Source organism: Desmodus rotundus, chromosome 6 (genome assembly GCF_022682495.2).
Source record: "Desmodus rotundus isolate HL8 chromosome 6, HLdesRot8A.1, whole genome shotgun sequence".
Lineage (NCBI taxonomy): Eukaryota > Metazoa > Chordata > Mammalia > Chiroptera > Phyllostomidae > Desmodus > Desmodus rotundus.
In genome coordinates this window covers 71,851,010-71,873,886 of record NC_071392.1, presented here as the reverse complement: position 1 = coordinate 71,873,886, position 22,877 = coordinate 71,851,010, and the positions used below count along the sequence as shown (strand labels likewise).

Genomic DNA, 22,877 nt, shown 5'->3' with positions numbered 1-22,877 from the left:
TAATGATTACATATGACCTGTGGCATACTGCTTTATTTCCCAAGCTTTGTATTCAGTCTTGAAGGAGTTGTAGAGTTTATTTTTGCAGAATTCTGTCAGTCCTGTTGTGATAAAATTCATTATGAAAACTGATAATTTCTCAAAGATAGTGGAAATAGCATGTATGAAAAGGTCATTGTATTATTAAAAATGATTGTGGTGCCCTGACCAGTGTGGCTCCGTTGGTCGGGCGTCCTTCCACTAAGTGAAAGGTTCCCAGTCAGAGCGCAGGCCAGGGTTGCAGCTTCAGCCCCTGGTTGGAGTGTGTATGAGGGGCAACCAGTCCGTATTTCTCTGTCACACGGATGTTTCTCTCCCTCTTTTTCCCCCTCCCTTTCCCTCTCTCTAAAAATAAACAAATAAAGTCTTTAAAAAGGATTGATTTTGATAATGAATCATCAGGGTACATACTATGGCTTCTTTCAAATAGGAAGGCAAGGTGATTGCTGCCTTCATAGGATTTTGAGATTTTATAACATTTTTCTTCTTTGAAAGCCTCACATTTACTTCACCTTCGGAGAACTGTCTAGGTAGGGTTAGATGTGTAGTCTTTGTCTTGCACAGGTAACATACCATTTTTTCTTAGATAACACATAAAGAAGTTTAATTTTACCTTTGTCTCAGATTTGAAAAAATAGCTTAATATTTTTTTAAACTTGAGACACATTTACTCTTTTCTTATCATCAGTTCTTGCTAAATAAGGTAAATGTGTGCAGTCCATGAAACATGTCCAGGTTCGTTACTTGTATACAGTTCAGGCTTGCTTGATCGATACCGTAATGCTTGCTCGCTCTGTAAGCAGAGAGGGAGAGTAAAGGGAACCTCGTTTGTGCTCGTTCTCCAGTCAGACTGGGATTCTTGAACGTCTCCCATTTTGAACAGTTCAGTTCTCAACCAAGCTTTTCACGGGAAAAAATGTCTTGGCTGTCCGACAGAATTGCTGATACCCCTACGATCAGTTATGTGTCAGGCAACAAACAGAAGAAATTCGGTTTTTGAAAAAGCCACTTCTCAAACAGCCATCTCAAAAGAATTAATTAAGTTGAGAACCGAGGTTCCACTGTATTTGAGTTCAAAGAAAGGGAGAAAATAGTCAGCATATCATCATTTCATGTCATCATTTTATACTGTGTACCTCTCCTTTTTCTTTCCCCAAATTTGGAGGCCCTACAGGTCTGAGATGACTTGTGTGATGTGCCACAGTGCGTGGCTCCTCCCTACCACATGGCTCCCTACCTTACCTCAGGGATGCTCTTTATTCCTAAATTATTTGTCTTTTCTACCCTATATCCCATTGAAATTCTTTTTTTAGAAAAGCAGTTTGATTAAACTTGAGCAGTTTGGGATGTTATAGTGTTTCTTTGAGGAGACCTTTCCTTTGCTGTTCATTATCTTATAAAAGGATACCTCTCGTTTTAGCCACTTACTGATCATTATCATCAAATTTCTTAGACTAGTATCCAACACATTGGACTTACGTAGCCCTAGTGAAATACTTGCCTCTGTGCAAATGCCTTGCTTACTTTTGGTTTCTTTATTTTGGGTCTTGTTCATGGTGTTCTCTTTATCTAGAATGTTTTATTTCTTCTTTACTAAGTGACAGTTCTTCAGAACTCAGAACAGATATTTCTCTAAAACAATGGTTCTTAATCCGGGGTGATTTCCGCCCCCCCAGAAGATATTTGGTAATGTCTGAAGAAATTTTAATCATCACAGCTGGGGTGACACAACTATAATCCAGTGGGTGGAGACCAGATATGTTGCTTCCTATTTTATGATGCATAGGACAGTCCGTCCCCTCCAACACTGAATTATCCAGCTCAGGACGCCAGCACTGCTGGAGTTGAGAAATCCTGCTCTAAAGCGTGCTGGATTCGCCCCTGCCCCGTCCTGGCCTGCCTCTGGCCCCTGTGTGCTCTCAAGTACCTGTTACTGCACTGGTCACACTGCGATTTAATTACCCATGTGACACTAGTTTCTCTCCCTGCTACAGTATCTAGTATAATCCTTAGTATATATCAGGCCTTCAGTATTTAATGTGTGAACAAATTACCATTTACCTGTTTTTAGAGTTATTTGGATAACTGTAAAATTTGGAAAATTTTAAGAAAGACTTAAAATAATGTTATACAAGAAATTGCAGATTTATCTTTTACTGCTTTATTTCTTCCTAAGATTTTGGAAAGAAAGTATGTATTTTAGGGCCCAGGTATTCCATCTTTCTTAGGGAAACAAGTTTAATAATCAGAACATTCTGCTGATTGAATCACATTAACCCTAACAAAATTATCATTAATTTGTGATAAATTCTGGACCAAAATAAATCTACTGTTTGAACTTTGACTGTATCAGTATAACTTTTTACTTCCATATTCAAAGAAATAGGGCATACTGAAGTTTGTGTAATACTATCTGTAAACTATTAATTAAGGGAGAAAGGATCTGAATGTGTGTATTTAAACTATTTATGTTTAAGTTATGTGTGTGTGTGTGTATTTCCAGCACATTTATTCATTCATTCTTCAGTGAGTCATGCATTCCTGCATTCAGTCATTTAACCAGTATTCACTAATATAAGTTGAGTTCCTCTTCTCTCCCCGATGGAGACAGAGAGACCGTGGAGAATTAATGGTGAGTGAAACCTAGTCATTATCATTTTCTTTCAGTGTAGTGATGGAGACATCAATCAGTAATCACATAGAAACAAATTTCAGTTGCAACTGAAAAATTCTCCTGTGAAGCAGATGTATGTGGCTCAGGTAATTCCACAATAAGGTTTGAACCACTTGGTGATGTCAGATGTGTTGTGTGTGTCAGAGAAGTCAAAAAATTGCCATAGGGAGGTCAAACGGGGAAGATTACTTATAGTTGTGGGAATCTGAGAAGGCATTGGGGAGAAGGGACTTTCTGAATGTGTGAGGCCTTGAAGATTACATGTAATTATATCTCACTTATAAGAGTATTTTTAATGTATTATTTAATCTTCACAAAAACTTTCTGTATTAGATTTTTATAGCTATTCCCATTTTACTGTTGAAAACCCTGAAACGGGATTTAAGGGGCTTGTTTAATGTCACAAAACTGACAGAGCTAGGATTTGACTTGAAAAAATTCAGGCAACATAGTGTATTAAGAAACCATATACATAACACACCGCAGAATTTATACACAGAATTTGAAGTTCATTTTGTCTGAAATACAAAGCACTTGAATAATCGTGGAGAATATATTTGGAGAGAGAGATTAGCGTCAAATTACGTTCAGTCTCATTCCTAGCTAAATACCTGGGGTTTTGTTCTGTACACGTAGGAAATACCTGGAGACGCTGTGGGAGAAGAGTGAAAGACTGCAGGAAAACAGCGTTGTGGTGGTATGACAGTGTTGTAAAAAGCAATGGAGATAAAGGAACACTATTAAATTATTACAATAACCAGATTTAAAAAGAGGGGGGACCTAAATTTGGGCTGTGACCTTAAGAAAGAAAAGCCCTGGATGGTGTGGCTCAGTGGATTGAACGCTGGCCTGCAAACCAAAGGGTCGCTGGTTCGATTCCTAGTCAGGGCACATGCCTGGGTTGTGGGCCAGGTCCCCAGTAGGGGGCACATGAGAGGCAACGCAATGATGTTTCTCTCCCTTTCTTTCTCCTTCCCTTTCCCTCTCTCTAAAAATAGATAAATAAAACCTTAAAAAAAAAGAAACGCAAAGGTAATTGTAAAATAAGATAGGGAAGTAGGATCAGTGGAATTTAGCAACTGATTGGATTTGCCTATTTAAAAAGATACTATATAGCTTAATTTATGTTTATGAAATTATTGGTAAATTTTTGTAAACCTGGGATGCATATAAGTATAATACTAATCCAGGTCAAAGATACTGAAGTTCTGCTGAAAATGTTATTAATTGTCCTTTTACCACAGTAGGTATGATCTCTGGGTGATTTAACCTGTTAATACTTTTAAACCATAAAAGTCTCTAAAGTCACAAAGAAGAGTTTGTCTATGAAGGACTAATTTCACTCCCATCTCCAGCTAGTGATATTTTTTAAAATATAAAATTAAGAATAAAAGGAGTTTAGACACATAACATAGTAATAAACTGAAGTTGTGTTTACCCTTTTTGTTCTGTGAAATTTGTATTCTTCAGGGGCATCCTCTAAATATTTTAGCTCTTATTTACTAAATTCTGTTATGTCTTTTACAGTGGTTTTTGGTTACACTTTACAGGATACCCTGTGTGTGATATAGTATCTTCTGAGGTATACCAACAAAATATCAGTGCTGACATTTGGATGGTTGATGCTAACTGATTTAACCAGGAAGAGTGAACGTTATTTTGATGTGTGGGGAAGGCATAAATAAACAACACCATACCCAAAGGTCTTCATTCTGTTTGCAGTCAGTCTTCCTTCCCATCCCCAGTCCTAGGCAACCACTAATTTGCTTTCGGTCTCTGTATCTTTCTGGCCACTTCATATAGAAGACTTGTGGAGCATGTGGTCTTTGCTTCTGGCTTCTTTCCTTTGCTTCTGGTTCTGAGGTTCATTCATGTTGTAGCTGGTATCAATTTTTACTATTAAATATCAATATACTTTTATAGATGTTTTAAAAAATATTCTTGTTATTTGGTCTCCCTTATTTTAAATACAAATTTTGTGAAGGTAGAGACCATTGCTAGTCTTTGTAATTCCAGAATAACATTTATCTGTGTACCCACCTACCTATTTATTTAATTTGTCTCTCCCTCTGTGTTTGTGTGTATATGGACATATATCATAGTATTTATGCTTTCTTCTCTTTCCAACTTCCATGATCTTTTGAAATATAATAAAAACATGAAGGGAAATTATGTAACCTCACACCAGCACAGTAGAGAGAGTGCTGTTATGTTGCCTTGTGTGAGTTTCCTTATAAAGCAGTTAAGATGGTTAAAGTTAAAAAGTTCTGATGGTATCATATAATACGGCCTTGATTCAGTGATTTGCCTTCAAAGCTTTTACTTGAATGTTTTAGTAATAAACTTTTATATAAATGGAAAACTGTAGCTGAAACACTAATTAGTTAAAAACAGTGCAGTAATAGATAAAAAGGAGGTGAAGCAGCTTTCATGGAGGTGTTTTTGTGGATTATATAATGTATGCATGGATGCTTCTTTGATTAAAGACCTTGCTTCGATGTACTACTAGCTTTTTCTTACAATAAAACTCTAAGGGAATTTACACTTAATCATACTGAGGAAATTAGGTAAATTGCTCAAGATTGCAGAACATGGGCTTAATTTACCATTTGTTAACTTTTCCATATTCATATCAAGTTACAGCAAGAATTACTTAAGTGTTAAAGTAGTTAAATACTTCGTCAATAGTTTAAATATGAAGTCTCAGTCATACATTAAAGTGGTTAAAGTCAGTGCTTTATCAAAACTTTGAATGTATTTTAGAGATTATAGACTCTGGGTAAAGTAAGAACACCGATTTATTAAAGGTCTTTTTACTCTCCCTTTCCTAGTGATAATAGCTGTCAAAAAAATAGTCTATCAAATTACCTTCTTAGCTTTTTAACTTTATTATTAAACTATCAAGTTGTAAGTTGTCTCTAATTTCACAAGTTTTTTTTGTATTTGGGAATAGCTAAAAAATGAGTCATGGGAAATAAATATTTTCACTTTCGTGTAGTCATTATTGAAGGTGTATGTGGGTATTCGGTAGATTACTTCACGTCTTGGAGTAGTTAAGTAAAACACATTTTGGTAGTTGGCCTTTCTATTTATAGTGTTTGTTAAAGTGGATGGCTGGCTTTCCAGTCCTGTCATGTATCTAATGCTAGTTGAAAGAACCCAAAAGCCATTTAATGTTTCATTTAGGTTTCTCCTTGTCTTTGCTGTTCTTGAAAGCAAGTAGACACTTTTTAAAATGACATATTTCTTGAATCTGAATTTCTGTTGCCTTTTTTATAAGTATATACATACTTAAATACAAAACAAGGTATATAAAATGGCATTTTATTTTGAAACTCTTATTTTATAGATAACCATAGGAGACCCTAAGAACATCTTTGTTGAGTTATGCTGTTCTAGAGAGCTTGCTGTGCAGCAGGTTGCTGATAATTTGGAGAGTGCTGCTAGCACAAGTCCTGTCTGGGCCTTCAGTTCAGTAATGGAATAGAGCTGGTGTGAGTGTGCAGGCATGCCTGCAAAGAAGATACTTAGAAAGATAGATTTAATGTACTAACAAAGAAACTTCACACGAGGTATTTTTACAGTTCCTGATGCTGAGGAAGTAGTTCTTTAATAATTCTGTAATTAACTATATACACATCTTTCTATTTACATATTCATGTTTTTCACAACTCAGAAATACCAGGAGATACTGCGGTAGCACTAGAAGTTCTTTTATAAGAGTGTGACATGATGGAATTGTTTGTAATTTGATATGGAGAGAAAAAAACCTGAAGGTAGAAAAATAATTCCACATTATAACAGTGGTCCAAAATTAGAACTGTAGAAGGGGAGAAATTAAATAAATCTTCAATATAAATGTACAGGGGAATTTTATGGTTTTTTACTTTATCTTTTCTTTGTGCAGTATTTCTTTCTGAGTGCAATTTATGTTCCACTTCCCTTAGTCACCCCACTAGATGTTCATAGTATACACTGCTTTGATTACTTAAATAAGGCAAAATAGTTTTAATTCATTGATGTGGAGTTGTAAGCTTTGCTGTGAATAATTTTGAAATGCTTGTTGGAAGTTTTATGTAACAAAACTATAATGCATATGAATATATTAATGTTATCATTTGACTTTATAGTATGAGTTATTTGAGGGCAAAGTTGTTTTAAAACAATAGAAACTACTGAAATGTATAACTTAAATGACTCAAAAGGAGACTTTCATCTCTCTTCAAAACCTTTGATTTTCTTAGAGTTATATAGTAACCCCAGCTCCCCTAACTCCCTTTCCCTGAATGAAAACACAAACAAAAAATTCTTCAGGGTTAAAAAAAAGAAGATTTTTAAAAAGTTGAGCTTTGGAATAGAAACCAGTTGAAATTAATTTATGAATTAGAATATTTCTTATTTTTTAACGATTTTATTTATTTACTTTTAGAGAGAAGGGAAGGGAGGGAGAAAGAGAGGGAGAGAAACATCAATGTGTGGTTGCCTCTCACATGCCCCCTACTGGGGACCTGGCCTGCAACCCAGGCATGTACCCTGACTGGGAATCAAACAAGCGACCCTTTGGTTCACAGGCCCACGCTCAATCCACTGAGACATGCCAGTCAGGTCTTTGAATATTTCTTTTTTTTAAGTATATTTTACTGATTATGGCATTAGAGTTGTCCTATTTTTTTTCCCCTTTATTCCCCTCAGCCTGCACCCTCCTCCCACCAGCAATCCCACCCCCACTTAGTTCATGGTCATACATATAAGTTCTTTGGCTTCTACATTTCCTATACTATTCTTAACCTCCTCCTATTTTGTACTTATCAATTATGCTTCTTATCCCCTGTACTTTTTCCCCAATTCTCCTCCTTCCCCCTCCCCACTCATAACCCTCCATGTGATCTCCATTTCTGTGATTCTGTTCCTGGTCTAGTTTGTTTAGTTCGTTTTTGTTTTTAATTTTAGGTTCAGTTGTTGATAGTTGTGAGTTTGTTATCATTTTATTATTCATATTTTTAGTCTTCTTTTTCTCAGATAAGACCCTTTAACATTTCATATAATAAGGGCTTAGTGATGATGACCTCCTTGAACTTGACCTTATCTGGGAAGCACTTTATCTGCCCTTCCATTCTAAATGATAGCTTTGCTGGGTAGAGTAATCTTGGATATAAGTCCTTGCCTTTCGTGACTTAGAATACTTCTTTCCAGCCCCTTCTTGCCTGCAAGGTTTCTTTTGAGAAATCAGCTGGTGGTCTTATGGGAAGTCCTTCGTAGGTAACTGTGTCCTTCTCTCTTGCTGCTTTTAAGATTCTCTCCTTCTGTTTCATCTTGGGTAATGTAACTATGATGTGTCTTGGTGTGTGCTTCCTTGGGTCCAGCTTCTTTGGGACTCTCTGAGCTTCCTGGACTTCCTGAAAGTCTATTTCCTTTGTCAGAATGGGGAAGTTCTCCTTCATTATTTGTTCAAATAAGTTTTCAATTTCTTGCTCTTCCTCTTCTCCTTCTGGCACCCCTGTGATTTAGATGTTGGTATGTTTAAAGTTTTCCCAGAGGTTCCTGAGCCTCTCTTCATTTTTTTGAGTTCTGGTTTCTTCATTCTGTTCTGGTTGAATGTTTATTTCTTTTTTGTGCTCCAAACTGTTGATTTGAGTCCCAGTTTCCTTCTTTTTACTGTTGGTTCTCTGTGTATATTTCTTGATTTCATTTTGCATAACCTTCACTTTTTCCTCTATTTTGTGACCATATTCCACCATTTTTGTGATCATCCTGATTACCAGTGTTTTGAACTCTGCATCTGATAGGTTGGCTGTCTCCTCATTGCTTAGTTCTGTTTTTTGGAGTTTTGATCTGTTCTTTCATTTGGGCCATATTTCTTTGTTTGGGCTCACTTGTTTCATTGTAAGGGGCGGAGCCTTAGGTGTTTGCCAGTGAGGCAACCCACTTTGCTGCATTGTGGTGCTGTATGTGGGGAAGGGGTCCAAGAGTCAGTTGTTCAGCTCTCGCTCTGCTTTCAGTCACTTCCTCCACTACGCACAAGCAAATTGGGCCCTTCTGGTGCTGATTCTCAGGTGGATGGGGTTGTGTACATTCTAGGACCCTGTGGGTCTCTCCAAAGACCTCTCCTGTGAGGCTGGGAGTTTCTCCGCTGCCGAAACCCACATAGGGTTTTACAGGCAGAAGTTTTGTAGCTTGATTTCCCCATGCTGGAACCTTGGGTTGTGCTGTCTGTCTCTCTCCCTAGTTGTTCCTTGAGGTTTATCTGCATGCAAATGAGGTACCTCCTAGTCCTGCAGCCACTGCCTAGCCGTACTTCCTCTCCACCCTGACTGCCCATCCCTGCCCCTCATACCTGTCTGGATGAATGTTTCTTGTTTAACTCTTTGGTTTTTTGGACTTCCATACAGTTTGATTTTCTGGCAGTTCTGCTTATTTTTCGTTTTTAAATTTGTTGTCCTTCTTTTGATTTTGCAAGGAGGCAAAGTGTATCTACCTACACCTTTATCTCTGCTGGAAGTTCCCCGCCCAGAATATTTCTTATAGTTGTTTTATGCTTTGATTCTTTACATTTAGCAATTTTAAATATTTTGCTTTTTTTGGATAACTGTATAAGAACTTCATAGGGTTGTGTATATGTTTGGATATTATCTAGTTGAAAAATAATGAGTTAGATTTTTAGAATAGAATAATAAACCAAACACATATTCTCTGCTTTGCAGAAGCATCAGGAAAAGAAAGCTCCTAATTTAGGCTCAATATTTGAAAGATTTGTTCTTTATATGTGTTATATAAACTAGGCTAAGCATAAGATTATTGGGAGCATGTATCAGCAGTAGAATAAGAACCACAAAAAATCCAAATGAATTTCTGTAAACACTAGAAATAGTTTTGATCCTCTAATCATAAGCAGGATGTGTACTGCTTCAATCTCTGTCACCATATCCACAGCTGTTCATCAGTTTTTAGCATACAGCAGGCTCTGGTAACTCCTCTCAGTTTTTCAGTGTATATTATACCTTGGAAAAGCTGGTACCATCATCCACAATTACCTTCTATCACTGAAAGTAAGATTCATGTAGAGTTACAGGTAGAACACTCCAAATGGAGAGAAGAACCAAAATCAAAGCTGTGACTTACTCATTTATTATTATCCTTGATAATACTGTTAAGCTACTTTCTTCCTTGCTACTTTAGATATAAGTTTATGGAACCTTATTTTAAATTCTGACATGGTTAATTCAGGATTTTTCGAGGATTTTCCAGACCAAAAGATTCTATAAAGGTGTTCAACTTGAAGAACTACTGTTAATACTTTATACTTAAATTGCTTAATTAAAAATATAAAGCCCTATTTGTTTTTGTTATTTTATTATAAAAATATTTAAATATACAGAGTATTTGAAGGAATTTTACAATGGCTGTCCATATAACAACTATCATTAGTGGACCCATTATTTCATTTATTTTTCGATTCACTTTACACATCAAAGTAAATTAAAAATATCAGTCCGCATCATCACTACATACTTCAGCATAACTATCAATGCTACAGTTCGAAATACATAATTCCTGAGGAAAATATTACATACAATGAAATATATGGGACTTTGTTCATGTTAGTTCACTTAAATCCAGTGTGTTGTACAAATTTATGGATATATTTTTGTCCATAACGATATATAATCAAATACCATAACACTTTTTTAAACCCTTTAAAAATTAGAAGCTTTGATTTTTTATTATTTTGTTGGTTCAGAATACTAACTTGTGTAGTAAATTGTAAACACATACCTATAAACTTTAATATAAAGAAGATGGAAACTATATTAAATGTTTCTGATTGTCTTTGGGCTTTTGCTCTGTGAGGGGGGGTGGGCTTCAAAAAACAAATTATTTATAAAAAATTGTGCATTTATTCTTACATGTTTAAACTTCAGTCACCTTCAAAGTACTTTCCATTTGATGCAGTGCACCTGTGGAGATGTTTTCTTTCCACTGCTCGAAACAGTTTTTGAACTCATTGATTTGGATGCCCTTTAGTGCTTCTGCAGTCTTTTATTTCACTTCTCCCACATCATGTTTATGTTTGAGGAATTTTTCATCTGGGGACACAGAATTTGTTGCTTGGGGTGAAATCAGGTGAATAGGGAGGATGGGACACGGGTCATACCATTTTTGGTCAAAGACTGGTAAACACTCAGCAAGGTGTGGGCAGGTGCACTCATAACTCACCCATCATGAAACACCAATGTGTTGAAAGAGTCTATAAAAAAAAATTATTGAAGCAGAATGCAGCCTTCCACAACAGCAGCAGCTGGTACACTGGTATGGGTGGGTTCCTCAAACATTCTCCTAGCGGGTGAAGCCTGTACTACAAGGGCCCTGCCTTCCAGAAGACAATTTTGGGGGGTTTGGGGTGCCCCTGTAAAGGTTGTCTTACTAAGGACAGGTTATAAGGTTACATATGTTATCCAGGTTTTCTTCTCACCCAGTTGCTTCAAAGTTTATTTGGGTACTTAATTTTATAGGTTATGCAAATTGGGAAACATTCTTTAAGATGGCAGTTGCTCCCTGCTCATTTTCTGGGCGAGTAAGGCTGCCATCCCTCTTCTAATCACCTGCAGGAGGGGTAGGAGAAGTCAAGATAGCAGTTAGTTTGACATCATGAAGCATTAAAATGGGAATTTACTCTTGATTTTTTTTTGCACTCTTATAAGTAATAAAGAGGGAGATAAAAAGGCAAAAAAGAGACAAACATCTCTAACTATAGATTGTCAAAAGGGTAGGCAATGGAGAGGCAAGAACTCCCTAAGAGAATGTCTTCAGGCCTCTAAACTCTACTGTTGAATAGCTGTGCTCAAATGAGGCTTATGAGGCTTTAAGCTATCCAACTTTCTCAGTAATGCTCCTTTTAAAATATCCTGCAGATCTAATCTACATAAGCTTTTAACAAAGCCCATTTTAGTGGAAGAAACACCAGTCCTGTGAAACTTTGTGAAAAAGTGGGAAATGCTGCATACTTACTCAGCTGTTGAGAATGGCAATGTATATTTTCACATAACCTCTGAAAACTTAGTAAGGGAACCTGTTAAGATATTTTCATTTGAAATTACTTGAACATGGAACCCTTTTTAATGCACTTGTATTCTTACTCGCTGAAACTGTTGTTGCATGGGATCAAGTTAAGGGATTGTGAACCTATTAAGGTTGATAGAGCTTTACTTTCAAGCAATTCATTATTTTTTTTTAACCTCATTTGCTTTTATTGTGAACTGGAAAGAGGGAAAGGCCACTTTTTACTTTTTTGTAATTTGTGGTAGAAATTGCACGAGACCTTGTCTCTAGTGATCTATGTATTTATGAATTTTTACCTTCATAATGTATGATGTTGCTCTAAATCAGTGGTTCTCAAGCTTTTTATACACTTAAAAATTATGTGGAGCTTTTATATTACTGGCCTCTGTCAGTTAATCTTGGCTGACATTTAAATTTATTACTATTTATGCCTATTAGATTTGCAGTTTTGTTTCGGTACACTTGTATCCACAATTTATGAAACTGGCTCATTCTGAAGCATTTAAAAGGAGAAAAGTACTGTAGAATTCCTGCAACAAAAATAACATTGTAAATAAAAGTAGTAAATAGTTTTCTGGTACGAATATGAAATGTGAGCTTGCACAATTACAAATAAATTTGTGATAGGTGGTTTTGTAGAAGTTATCAAGAAACAAAAAATTTAAAAAGTTTGATGATGTATATATACCTGAGTTGGATTTTGTTAGGCTAAACTTCTCTTTGTTCTTGTGTTTTGTCTGTAATGGAATTTTACATAACTTAAAACCTTCAGAGAGTTTGTGTTTTATTCAAAATACACTCATCATTATCAATAGAATGTAAAGTGCTTCCATGTCTTTGTATTCGGTTTCTTATTCATCCAATAATGGTTAAAGGACATCGTCCATCAGTTTTCTTCCCTGACTATTGGCAAAACTTTTTTGGTTCTGAATTCTTAAATGTGTTTAAATAAAGCTGAAGAAGAAACTCCAAAGACAGTGTCTTCCTATTCCTTTTATGTCTGGTTGAATTGTGTTACATTTCCTTGAGTGATGCAGTGCAATAAGGATCAGTTTCACTCATACCATTTTTCCCATTTTTAAATCAGTTGTCTTTTTTTTTAGTATAGATAGGAATAATGATAAAATAATTAGTAAGATGATCAAATAACAACATATTTCATGATATAGTGGGGAAACAGATGACTGAGATCCCATAATGTATCTTATATTTTAAAAAGGTATGGTAAAAGCCATGTGACAATGGCATATCAATGTGTTTTATTGTATTTAAAAAAGTAAAATTTGTTAAGTTTTTTAGTGATCTTTGGAAGACTACTAAGAGAAAAAAAAGTCATGAAATAACACTCCTTACATTGTTAGAACTACTGAAAAAGGAAACTCAAAAACTAAAATTGGGTTCAGTGGATCCTGTTAGTTTATGAAGAAATGAGCATGTTATCTTTTAACTTTTTTTTGAAGATGCTTATTAAGGTTTTGTTTTTATTTTCAAGTTTTTTTTAATGTTCTCTGAATTATTTCCCCCTCACAGAATCAGGTTTCTGTTTTTTCTCCTTCCCTCCTTACTTTTCTTCCCCCTTTCTCCTCCCATTTCTTTCCCCTTTCCCTCCACTCTTGCTCTCATCTACTCACCTCTTTCCCCTCCCCATCCCAGGTTCCTTCCTTCTTCCTTCCCTCCCTTCCTTCCTTTCTTCCTCCCTCCTTCCGTTTTTGTTCCTTTTCTGGTAATTGTCTTTACATTTACAAATTACAAATGTAGGTATGGTTTATTTTGGATTTTAGAAATTTGTTTCCTTTGTTTTGTACGTAAGAAGTTTATTTTGCCAACTTGATCTCTTCCTTGAATGGCAAATCCAATGGAGACAATTAGTACTTACATAGGGTGTTGATTGAAATTGTCAGTCTAGTAGGGGTGGGGGGGAGGCGGGGGGAGCTGTCAGACTGTGAGACCACTGATGTGACAGTGAAGGAGGGATTTATTCTGAGTGGTAACACCCACATTAGAAGCTACCACTTCCAGTTAATCAGTGAAACTCAAGGAAAACAGCATAAGCTCCAGGAAGCCCTGGGGTTAAAGACTAAGATACTATACCTGCCTATATGAAGTTATTTTCACAGGGAGTGGGGGTCAGGATGGTGGACCCTGAGACAGTGGTTCTATGTGTAAACTTATGATTAACACTGATTTTGGCTCTACTTTTCACTTTCCTTAATGTCAGTGGTTCCCGTCCACTGAGACAAAAAAGCAGTAGCAGTTTTATAATATTTTCTGGTTTGCAGTCTCCTCTCTTTGTTTTATCTCTTAACCATTTACTTTCCCATCTTCCTGAAATATGTTGGTATCTTTTGTCCTTTACTTTTCTCTTCCCTCCTCTCCTATCTGGGTTTATTCTTTTCTATCTATACATTGTAATTACTAGGCTGCCAGGAAGGATAGGAGGTCAACACAGTTTTTTGTGTGCAATTATCTGAAATGGATATTAAAAGGCAGCATATGTTACAGTTTCACTACCACCAGTATTTGAAGGTACTGTGGCAACTCAACTATCATTAAATTTTTTCCATCTTAATCTTTTAGAGGTAACAAGTAAGTCATTTTCCCATTTGAGTTTGTTATTATGTATATAGTTTTCAGTGAATTGTTTGCTCATTTGAATTACATATTTACTGTGAAATTCTAGGTTTTATAACCAGTTTTCATAGGATCTTTCTGCAATATATTGACTCATCATCACAGTTGTTGCAAATATCTTAGGGTGTTTTGCTTTCACTCTAAATTTATATTTATTTTATAAATGATATTATATTGAATATGTTTATCTGCATAATATTTTTTAACTTTGAAGTAATAAAAAGTAATTTTTTCAATGAATAAACATTTTTAAAATTTATTTTAAATTTTTTTCATTAATGTTTGAATACAGTTGTCTCCATTTTCCCATCACCACTTTCCCCCACCCTACATACCCCTACCTCCCACCCTCAATCCTGTTACCATTTGCCATTCTAGATAATTTGTATTAAAATTTTACTTTTTGTTTTACCAAATTTAGTTTTTGTGGAACACTTGCAAAATAATTTTGTAGTGCATTTTGACAGCAAAGAAAATGTCTTAGGGGTTTTTATCTTATTCTCAGAAGACTTAATTAGAAGGGCAAGATAAAGTTTGTTTGATATTTTAAACTGACCATATTGTTATTTTGTCAAATCCTTGGAAATACTAACAATCAGGTAAAATATTTTTGTATTTTCCAGATTATTGTTCGGTTGTTACAATTGTGGACCAGACAAATGTAAAGTTAACCTGCCTGCTCTTTAGTGGAAATTATGAAAGCCTTCCAATAATTTATAAAAATGGAGATATTGTTCGCTTTCACAGGCTGAAGGTATAATTCATACTGTCTAGAACTTTTATATTTTTGAAGAGAACTCTGTATTGTTCACTAAAACTAGTTAGCACTAATTATGTGGTTGCTTTGTTAGAACATGACATCAAGCATTGCAGGAGATAAGGAGAAATGTAAGTAGTATCAGACTTCAGATAATTTATATTAGGAAATCTCTTGAACAACTGTCTGCCCTCCTTCCACAGAAAATGTATTAGATGCCATGATTCAAACTGGTTGCACTCTGTTTTCTTCAAAATACAGATTAATGTTTTAAAACTTTTCCCTGTAGAATTTGATACAGAACTTAATTTTAAAAAATGCCTTAGGTCAACAGCAACAGAAATGTAGGAGTATTGGGAGATTGTATTATTCTTTCCTGTTTGCTATATTAATTCAGGTAAAATGAAAGCATCGAGATACTAAATATAAAATCAAAAGAAGTTGATCATAATTTATGAGAAATGTATTACAATATGAGCAGAAACTTAGGTATTTTTTTAAAGTTATGCTAGCAGTTAAATAAATAAATATAAGAAAACCCTTGATATAAAAATAAATCTATTAAATAGTATGTGATTTTTTTAAAACTCTGCTTTGCAGTACTTGATTGTTTTCAATCCCTTCGGTTTTAAGCATTTTCGTCACTTTATTTTTTCCTCTTTCTACGTGGGCTTCCATGCAACCCCTTCATTATCTTGGTTTTCTCTTCTAATACTTCAGTTAGTCTCTGCCCCTCATGGTCAGCGTGCTGCTTACAAATGAGCGCAATATTCCAGGTGTGTTCTGTGTTAGATATGGTGGGAATCACCTCCCTTGATCTATCTGTTCCTTTTCCCCTAAGAATAGACGAACAGTAGAGAATGCACGTGTGAAGATAAAAGTAGAGCTTTTTAAATCTCTGTTACACGTTTATTCAAACTTAACTAAGTAGCTGATTTCTCACGCACTGTTGGGACCTGAAACACTTGTATTCATACAATGCATCCTTTATGGTCAGTGCTTTCTGTGTCCTGTTGAAGAACTGTCTGCTCCACCTTACGGAGGTGGCTCCTGAGTCTTCCTTTATGTCATTTATTGTTATTCTGTCTTATATGTAGATCTGTAATTTTCTTTTTTTAATTTGTTTGTTAATTAGAGCTATGCTGCCTCATGAAAACAGGAAGTGTCCCCACATTTTCACTTCTAGGAGAGTTTATGCAAGATTTCTTTTTTGTCCTCCTTAAGTGCTTGGAATAACGCACTGATGTGCTGCCTGAGCCTGGCGATTTCTTGATAGGTTTTTATTAACCAGTTAAAATGCTTTGATAAACTTAATTTTTGAAAAGTTTGTGCCTATTTTACCCAAATTGTCAAATTTGTTGATATAAAGTTGGTCATAATATCATTAATTTTTTACATATTTTAGGATTTGTAATGATAAATCCTTTTTTTGCAGTCTTAATATTATAATTTATGTTTCTTCTGTTTTTTTCCAAATCAGTCTTCCTAGGTTTATCATTTTTATTAATCTCTTCAAAAACCCAGCTTTTCACTTTAATTTTTCTTTATTTATATTTCTATTTTTCTTATGTTTTCCTTCTATTTTCCTTGGGTTTGAGAAATATTTGTGTAGCTTCTTGAGATAGAAGTCTGAATCTCTGATTTTCAACCTTTCTTAATTTGTAAAATATTCACTTATACCTATAAATTTTTCTCTATGTACTTACTACTTTAGTTTTAGTCAACAAGTTTTAATTTGTAACAATTTCATTATCCTTCAGTTCAGTATATTTTCTAATTTCCAGGTGATTGTTTCTCTGAAATCAGTATACTTCTATGAATACTTTATAAGTGTACTTTAAATTATTTATTATAAATTATTTTTATTAAAACTGCATTTTTAATATTTAGGTTATTTTATAGTCAGCTTTTTATTGCTATATGTTTTGGTCAGATAACAGGCTTTGAAATGTTTAATATTTTGAAGTTTGTGGATGTTTACTTTAGCATAATGATTTTCAACCTTTTTCATCCATGGCAAACATAATAAACTGATTACTAAAATCTACAGCACACTAAAAAATATATTTTTTACTGATCTAAAAAAAATAGATATAATTTAGAGTCTTTCGCACTGGATGGCTTTCGTTGTGTTAGTTTTCTTTTTTCTTTTTTTTCTTTTTTGACGACCTAAGGGAAGATAGGTCAGTGACCTGACTAAATAATCAGGTGGTGCGTGTTTTACACTTTCTCGCTGCACATCGCTGTGCCTCCTGAGGCACTGTGGTTGAAAATCACTCTTTTAGCATATAGTTAATTTTAGTAAATGATCTGTGAACACTCAAGTGAATCTTGTTTGGCACTATGCTCTGTAAATATAAATTAGCCCGTGTTTGTTAACTATATTGTTCTGTATTCTGTCTGATATTTTGCATACTTATTTTATGAGTTACTGAAAAACATCTTTTAAAGACTCCACTGGTATAGAGGATTTATCTTTTTCTACTTAGATTTAGGCTCACTTGTTTAATTACATTTTATGTTTTTTCTATTTTGAGGTTGCTATATAGATAGGCTAAGATTTCTTCCTATAAGATTGATTTCTTTATTGCTATGAAATGTTCCTGTTTAGATCTAATAGTGTGTCTTACACTCCTTGTCTTGATAGCTCAGCTAGTTTTGAATAGCCCTAAAAGTTTCTTTTTGGGTTTTTTTTTTTTAAGTTGGACAAGGCCATTAAAAATACAGACATGTCTAATCTTGTCAGGGTTTCTTTTTTGTGTGTTTTGTTTGTTTTTTGTTTGTTTTTGGGTTTTTTGACTCATCATAATTTGGAGATCATTGTTTGTAGTGAAAATATAAATAAAACGAGTCAAGGTCTCTGTTTTTTCAACAAATATTTTTTGAGTGCCTATTTTGTACAGTCTTGTTTTAATGAAGATAGACAGTTTTTAAAAGTACTGTATTTTTGGACTATAAGACACACTGGACCATAAGACACACCCAGGTTTTAGAGGAGGAAAATAGGGGAAAAAAAAAAAACCCAACTCCACCACTGCCCCCCCAACTCTGCAAGCCAGATAAGCTACATTCAGACTATAAGACGCACCCCCATTTTCGTCCCAAATTTGGGACGAAAGACCAAATTTGGTCTTATAGTCCAAAAAATATGGTAAACGTGTAAGCCAAGGTAAGTTCAGATAGTGATAGCTCTTACAAAGAAAATAAAACAGAATCAGGAAAGGCCTTTCTAATGAGGAGGCATAAGACTCAAATCCCAAATGATGGGGAAGAGAAGTTCTGTTGAGATATGAGGAAAAATGTTTTCCAGGCAGGTGGAAGACAATATAGGTGCTAAGGTCCTGGGATAGTTACGAGCCTGGTATTGGAAGAATGGAAAGAAGGCCATAATGGATCTTAGTTAACTAACTGTAGGAGAAGGTGGTACAAGATGAAACTGGAGAGGAAGATAGAGGGTAGTTCACACATTGCATATGATAAGTTAGTTGTTTAGACTTTGTTCAGTGGGAAGTCATTAGAGTGTTTTAAATAGAATGATTTGATTTATATTTTGAAAAAGCACTGTGATACTTCTGTGGGCAGTGAATGGGTTTTTAAGGAATAGGCATGAATATAGATCTGTTCTGAGGTTATTTCAGTTTTACAATCTTGAGATTCGGATGTCGTAACTAGGGTGGTTACCTTAATGGTCAGCGGAGGTGGACTTTAGTCAACAGTATAGACGAGTGAACATGGAATTTGTGATACCAAGATGAACGCAGAACCAAGAATGATTGGAAATTTAAGTAAAGCCTAAATCAAAAAAGAACAGGAAAAACATAAATAATAAAGCCTTTTTAAATATGTATAAAATAAGTTAATTGATCAGTTATGGGACAAGTATGATTAGAATCTACAGAGTGAACTTATGTCTTTGAGAAATTAACTGGTACTAGACTAGCCCTACGGCTATAAAGATCCAAAAATGGACAAAATATATGAGGCAACTGTTTTCAGGCATTGGACAACAGGCACCTGTGATCAGAGAGAGAAGAGAAGCTGGTAAAGTAAGCCACATGGTCATCACAGCTTTGCTTGGGGCCAGTTTTCCAACCACTGCATAGTGTGCTGAAGTGCAAACAGAAAATAGTGGTCCTGCTAAGCTGAGGCAGCCAAGGTCAGAGATCAAGGCAACTGGGATCTTCAAGACAGTTCACCAGAGAGGGCAGAATTATACTGAGGGGGACGGCCAAAAGTCTGCTGGGTAGGATTGTTGCCCATGAACACTTGGACAAAGCTGGGCTGTACGTGGACAGGATAAGACTACCTAAGGATTACAAGAGCTGCTGTGTGGTTGCATGTAGTGGTTAAACATGAAACAGATACTATAGTATAGGTGTAGCAGTGGTATGCTGGAGGTCTAACCTAGTCAGAAATAAATTTATTAATATCTCTAATATGTTGGCTCTTCAGCTGAGACTAAAAGGTCCTGATTCTTCACAAAGGATCAAATGCTAGAGTAAAGCCTACTCTAGATGTTTTTATCAAAGCCTAAAACAAGTTCTGTGGGGAAGATAATATTGCAGGATAAGTCCCACCAAGGCAGAAGGACTTTGGGAGACACTTTGAGCTTTCCACAGCTTCATTCTAATGAAGCATAAAGCCATGCCTTTGTAAGCGCAAGGCGATGATCCAACAACCGAAGTGCCAGTAAAAACAAGAATCAGTGTTGGTCAGAAGGTAACAAAATTCAGAGCCTTTACAGAGCATCATCCACAATGTCTAGTAAAGATGAAAAAATGCTAGTCATGAAAAGAAGTAGGAAAATATTACCCATAGTCAAGAAAAAAAATCCCATTACTCCAAACCAACTTCACTGTGGCCCAGATGTTACATTTTTAAAACAAGACATTAAGGCAGCTATAAATATTTTCAAAGAATTAAGCAAAATAAGTTCAGTAAATTACAGAAACTGTGGTTAATGCAAGATAAATTCCTGTAAGAAGTGCAAACTAACAAAGAACCTAGTTGAAATTGAGTAACTAAAAAGATAAGCAAATGAAATGAAATGAAACATCTACTGGATGGATTAAACAGCAGATCAGACATATTAACGTTTACAAGAGGATAAATCAATAGAAATTATGTAACCTGAAGAACAAGGATTAAAGAAAAATTGACAGACCCTTAGGGATCTGTGGAATAATATCACATGATAAAACATGTCTATGAGATACAAGAGAAGAGAATGGAATGTGAAAAATATTTATAGAAATAAGGACCAGAATTTTTTCCTAATTTGATGGAAAATACTGACTTACAGATCCAAGAAACTAGGTATTCTCTCTGTGTGGTACCACAAAGAAAAGCACATCTAAACAAATCATGGCGGCACTGAAAAAGACAGAAAAATCTTGAAATCAGCTGCTGTAGAAATGACACATTTCATATTAGGAAATGATGCCGGTCATCTTTGGTTACTTACCATGAATAACAAAACCTGGAGAACAAAGTCATGACGAATTTTAAGTGGTGATAAAAAATTTACTCACCTACCTTACAAATGAGGGTAAAATAAAGACATTTTTATGTAATTGAAAATGAGAGCATCCAGAGCTAGCATATCTTCATGGCAAAGAAAATGGTAAAGGATGGTGTTCAGGGTAAAGAGGAATGCTTCTGTTAGAATCTTGATCATGAGGAAATGACAAAAATTGGTTAGTTAATGAGCGAATATAGTGTTTTGAATTTCTAACTATAATTTACTGAAAGATAAATGGCTATTTAAAAGAAAAAGAATAGTACTGAAAGGCCAGGCGTGTAAAATATGGAGAAAAATATGACAGCAACAGCATAAGGGATGGGTGGGGTGGTTAAAAGGAATTACACCTCTGAGAGGTTCTGACCTTTAAGAGTTATTGTACTTTCAGTAAAAAGTATAAAATGGGGATATGAAAAACAGATATGTAGTAGAACATTTATTACAAATCACCTGAGATGTTAAGGTTTCGTTCATAGCTAAGAAGAAGTAAATGGAGCACTAATATGTTCAAAATAAGGCAGGAAAGGAACAATATAAGTTTTTTAAAGCAAGTAAGGAAAACAAGTAAGATAATAGACTTAAATATAACCATTCAATAATTACATTTGTGTAAATGGACTAAATACTCCTTTTGCAAGGAAAAAATAGACTGATAAAAAGCAAGAATCAGCCCTGACTGGTGTGGCTTAGTGGATTTAGTGCCGGCCTGAGAACCGAAAGGTCCCTGGTTCAATTCCCAGTCAGGGCCTGCGTTGTAGGCCAGGTCCCTAGTTCGGGTGTGCAAGAGGCGCCTGATTGATGTCTCTCTCACACATCGATGTTTCTCTCCCTCTCTCCCTTCCTTCCCCTCTCTCTAAAAATAAATAATTTTTTAAAGAAAGCAAGAATCAAATATATCTCTACAAGAAATGATGAAAATAACTTGGAAGTAAAGCTATAGAAAAGATACACGAAGCAAACAGTAAGCATAAGGAAAATAAAATAACTACATTAATAGCAGATACAGTTTACAAGAGATCAGAAAGGAGGAAGCATTTTACAAGGTCAAAAAAAGGGGTGCTTTGTAAAGATTAACCATCATAAATGCACGTGCATCTAATACCTGAGCATCAAAATCAGAAAGATAAGACGGCATATCTCAGCTCTCGGCTGCATTGCATTGACTTCAAACTCGTATTTTAGGTGTTCTAGTTTTTGTATTACCTTAAGTATTTGTCACGTGTTATTTTTCCTTCTCTAAATGAAAACTAATAAGCTTGATGGGATTAGGGAGTCTAACACCTAGCTCTTTAAAAAATAGGAACAGATTTTGTTTTACAGTTTACATGGTGCTTGGGGATCTTGATAGCGCCTAGTTGATTTTATATTTAATATGCTAATTAAATGAAATATTAAAGAATTATGTCCTCTAGTAACTCTACTGGCAAGATTTTATGATCTCTCAAGGTTTGCATCAGTAAGCAGCTTTGTGTGTTTCTGTTTTGTTTTCTACTTTGTCCCACTTTCTTAGATCCAAGTATATAAAAATGAGACTCAGGGTATCACCAGCTCTGGCTTTGCGTCTTTGACGTTTGAGGGAACTTTGGGGGCTCCTGTCATACCTCGTACTTCAAACAAGAATTTTAACTTCACAACCGAGGACCACAAAACGGTAGAAGCCTTACGTGCTTGGGCATCTACTCATATTTCACCTTCTTCGACATCAGTAAAATTGTGTGATGTTCAGCCAATGCAGTATTTCGACTTGACCTGTCAGCTCTTGGGCAAAGCGGAAGTGGATGGAGCATCATTTCTTCTAAAGGTAGATATTTTTAAATACTTGGAATTACAAGTTAGCACCACCTACATGTTCATGAAGAGCTTATATTTTAGCATTCTGATGGCCTATTCATACTGCATGTTATATTAAGAACTTAAAATCTAACTCACCATTTTTGGTAAGCCTGGATATCCATGCAACTCTACTCTTGAATTTCTTTTCTTCATCCTATACTTCTAGAGAAAAATAGTATTATCAGATCTATATTTTAAATGTAGTATAGCTTGTGTTCTATCTATTTATGCATTCATTTTAATACTAATAAAGTATGTATTTCTTATTTTAATACTAAAAAATTACTGTTTTTTAGTTGCAGTTCTACATATGCATATTTCTGATTCCCTGCCATGTTAGCCTTTCTTCCCTTTTACTTTCTTGG

The 22,877-nt window shown here is 35.2% G+C and overlaps 1 protein-coding gene across 5 annotated transcripts in view; it reads left to right on the top strand.

Annotated features, from left to right (window-relative positions):
- The window catches only part of POT1 (protection of telomeres 1), an 84,097-nt gene that overhangs the window by 25,455 nt on the left and 35,765 nt on the right, over positions 1–22,877 (top strand). For all 5 annotated transcript variants that reach the window (XM_071221694.1, XM_045191173.2, XM_045191175.3 and 2 more), the window contains 2 exons: positions 15,025–15,155; positions 22,190–22,480. In XM_071221694.1, coding sequence (XP_071077795.1) covers positions 15,025–15,155; positions 22,190–22,480 — 422 coding nt within the window. The remainder of the gene's footprint in view (positions 1–15,024; positions 15,156–22,189; positions 22,481–22,877) is intronic.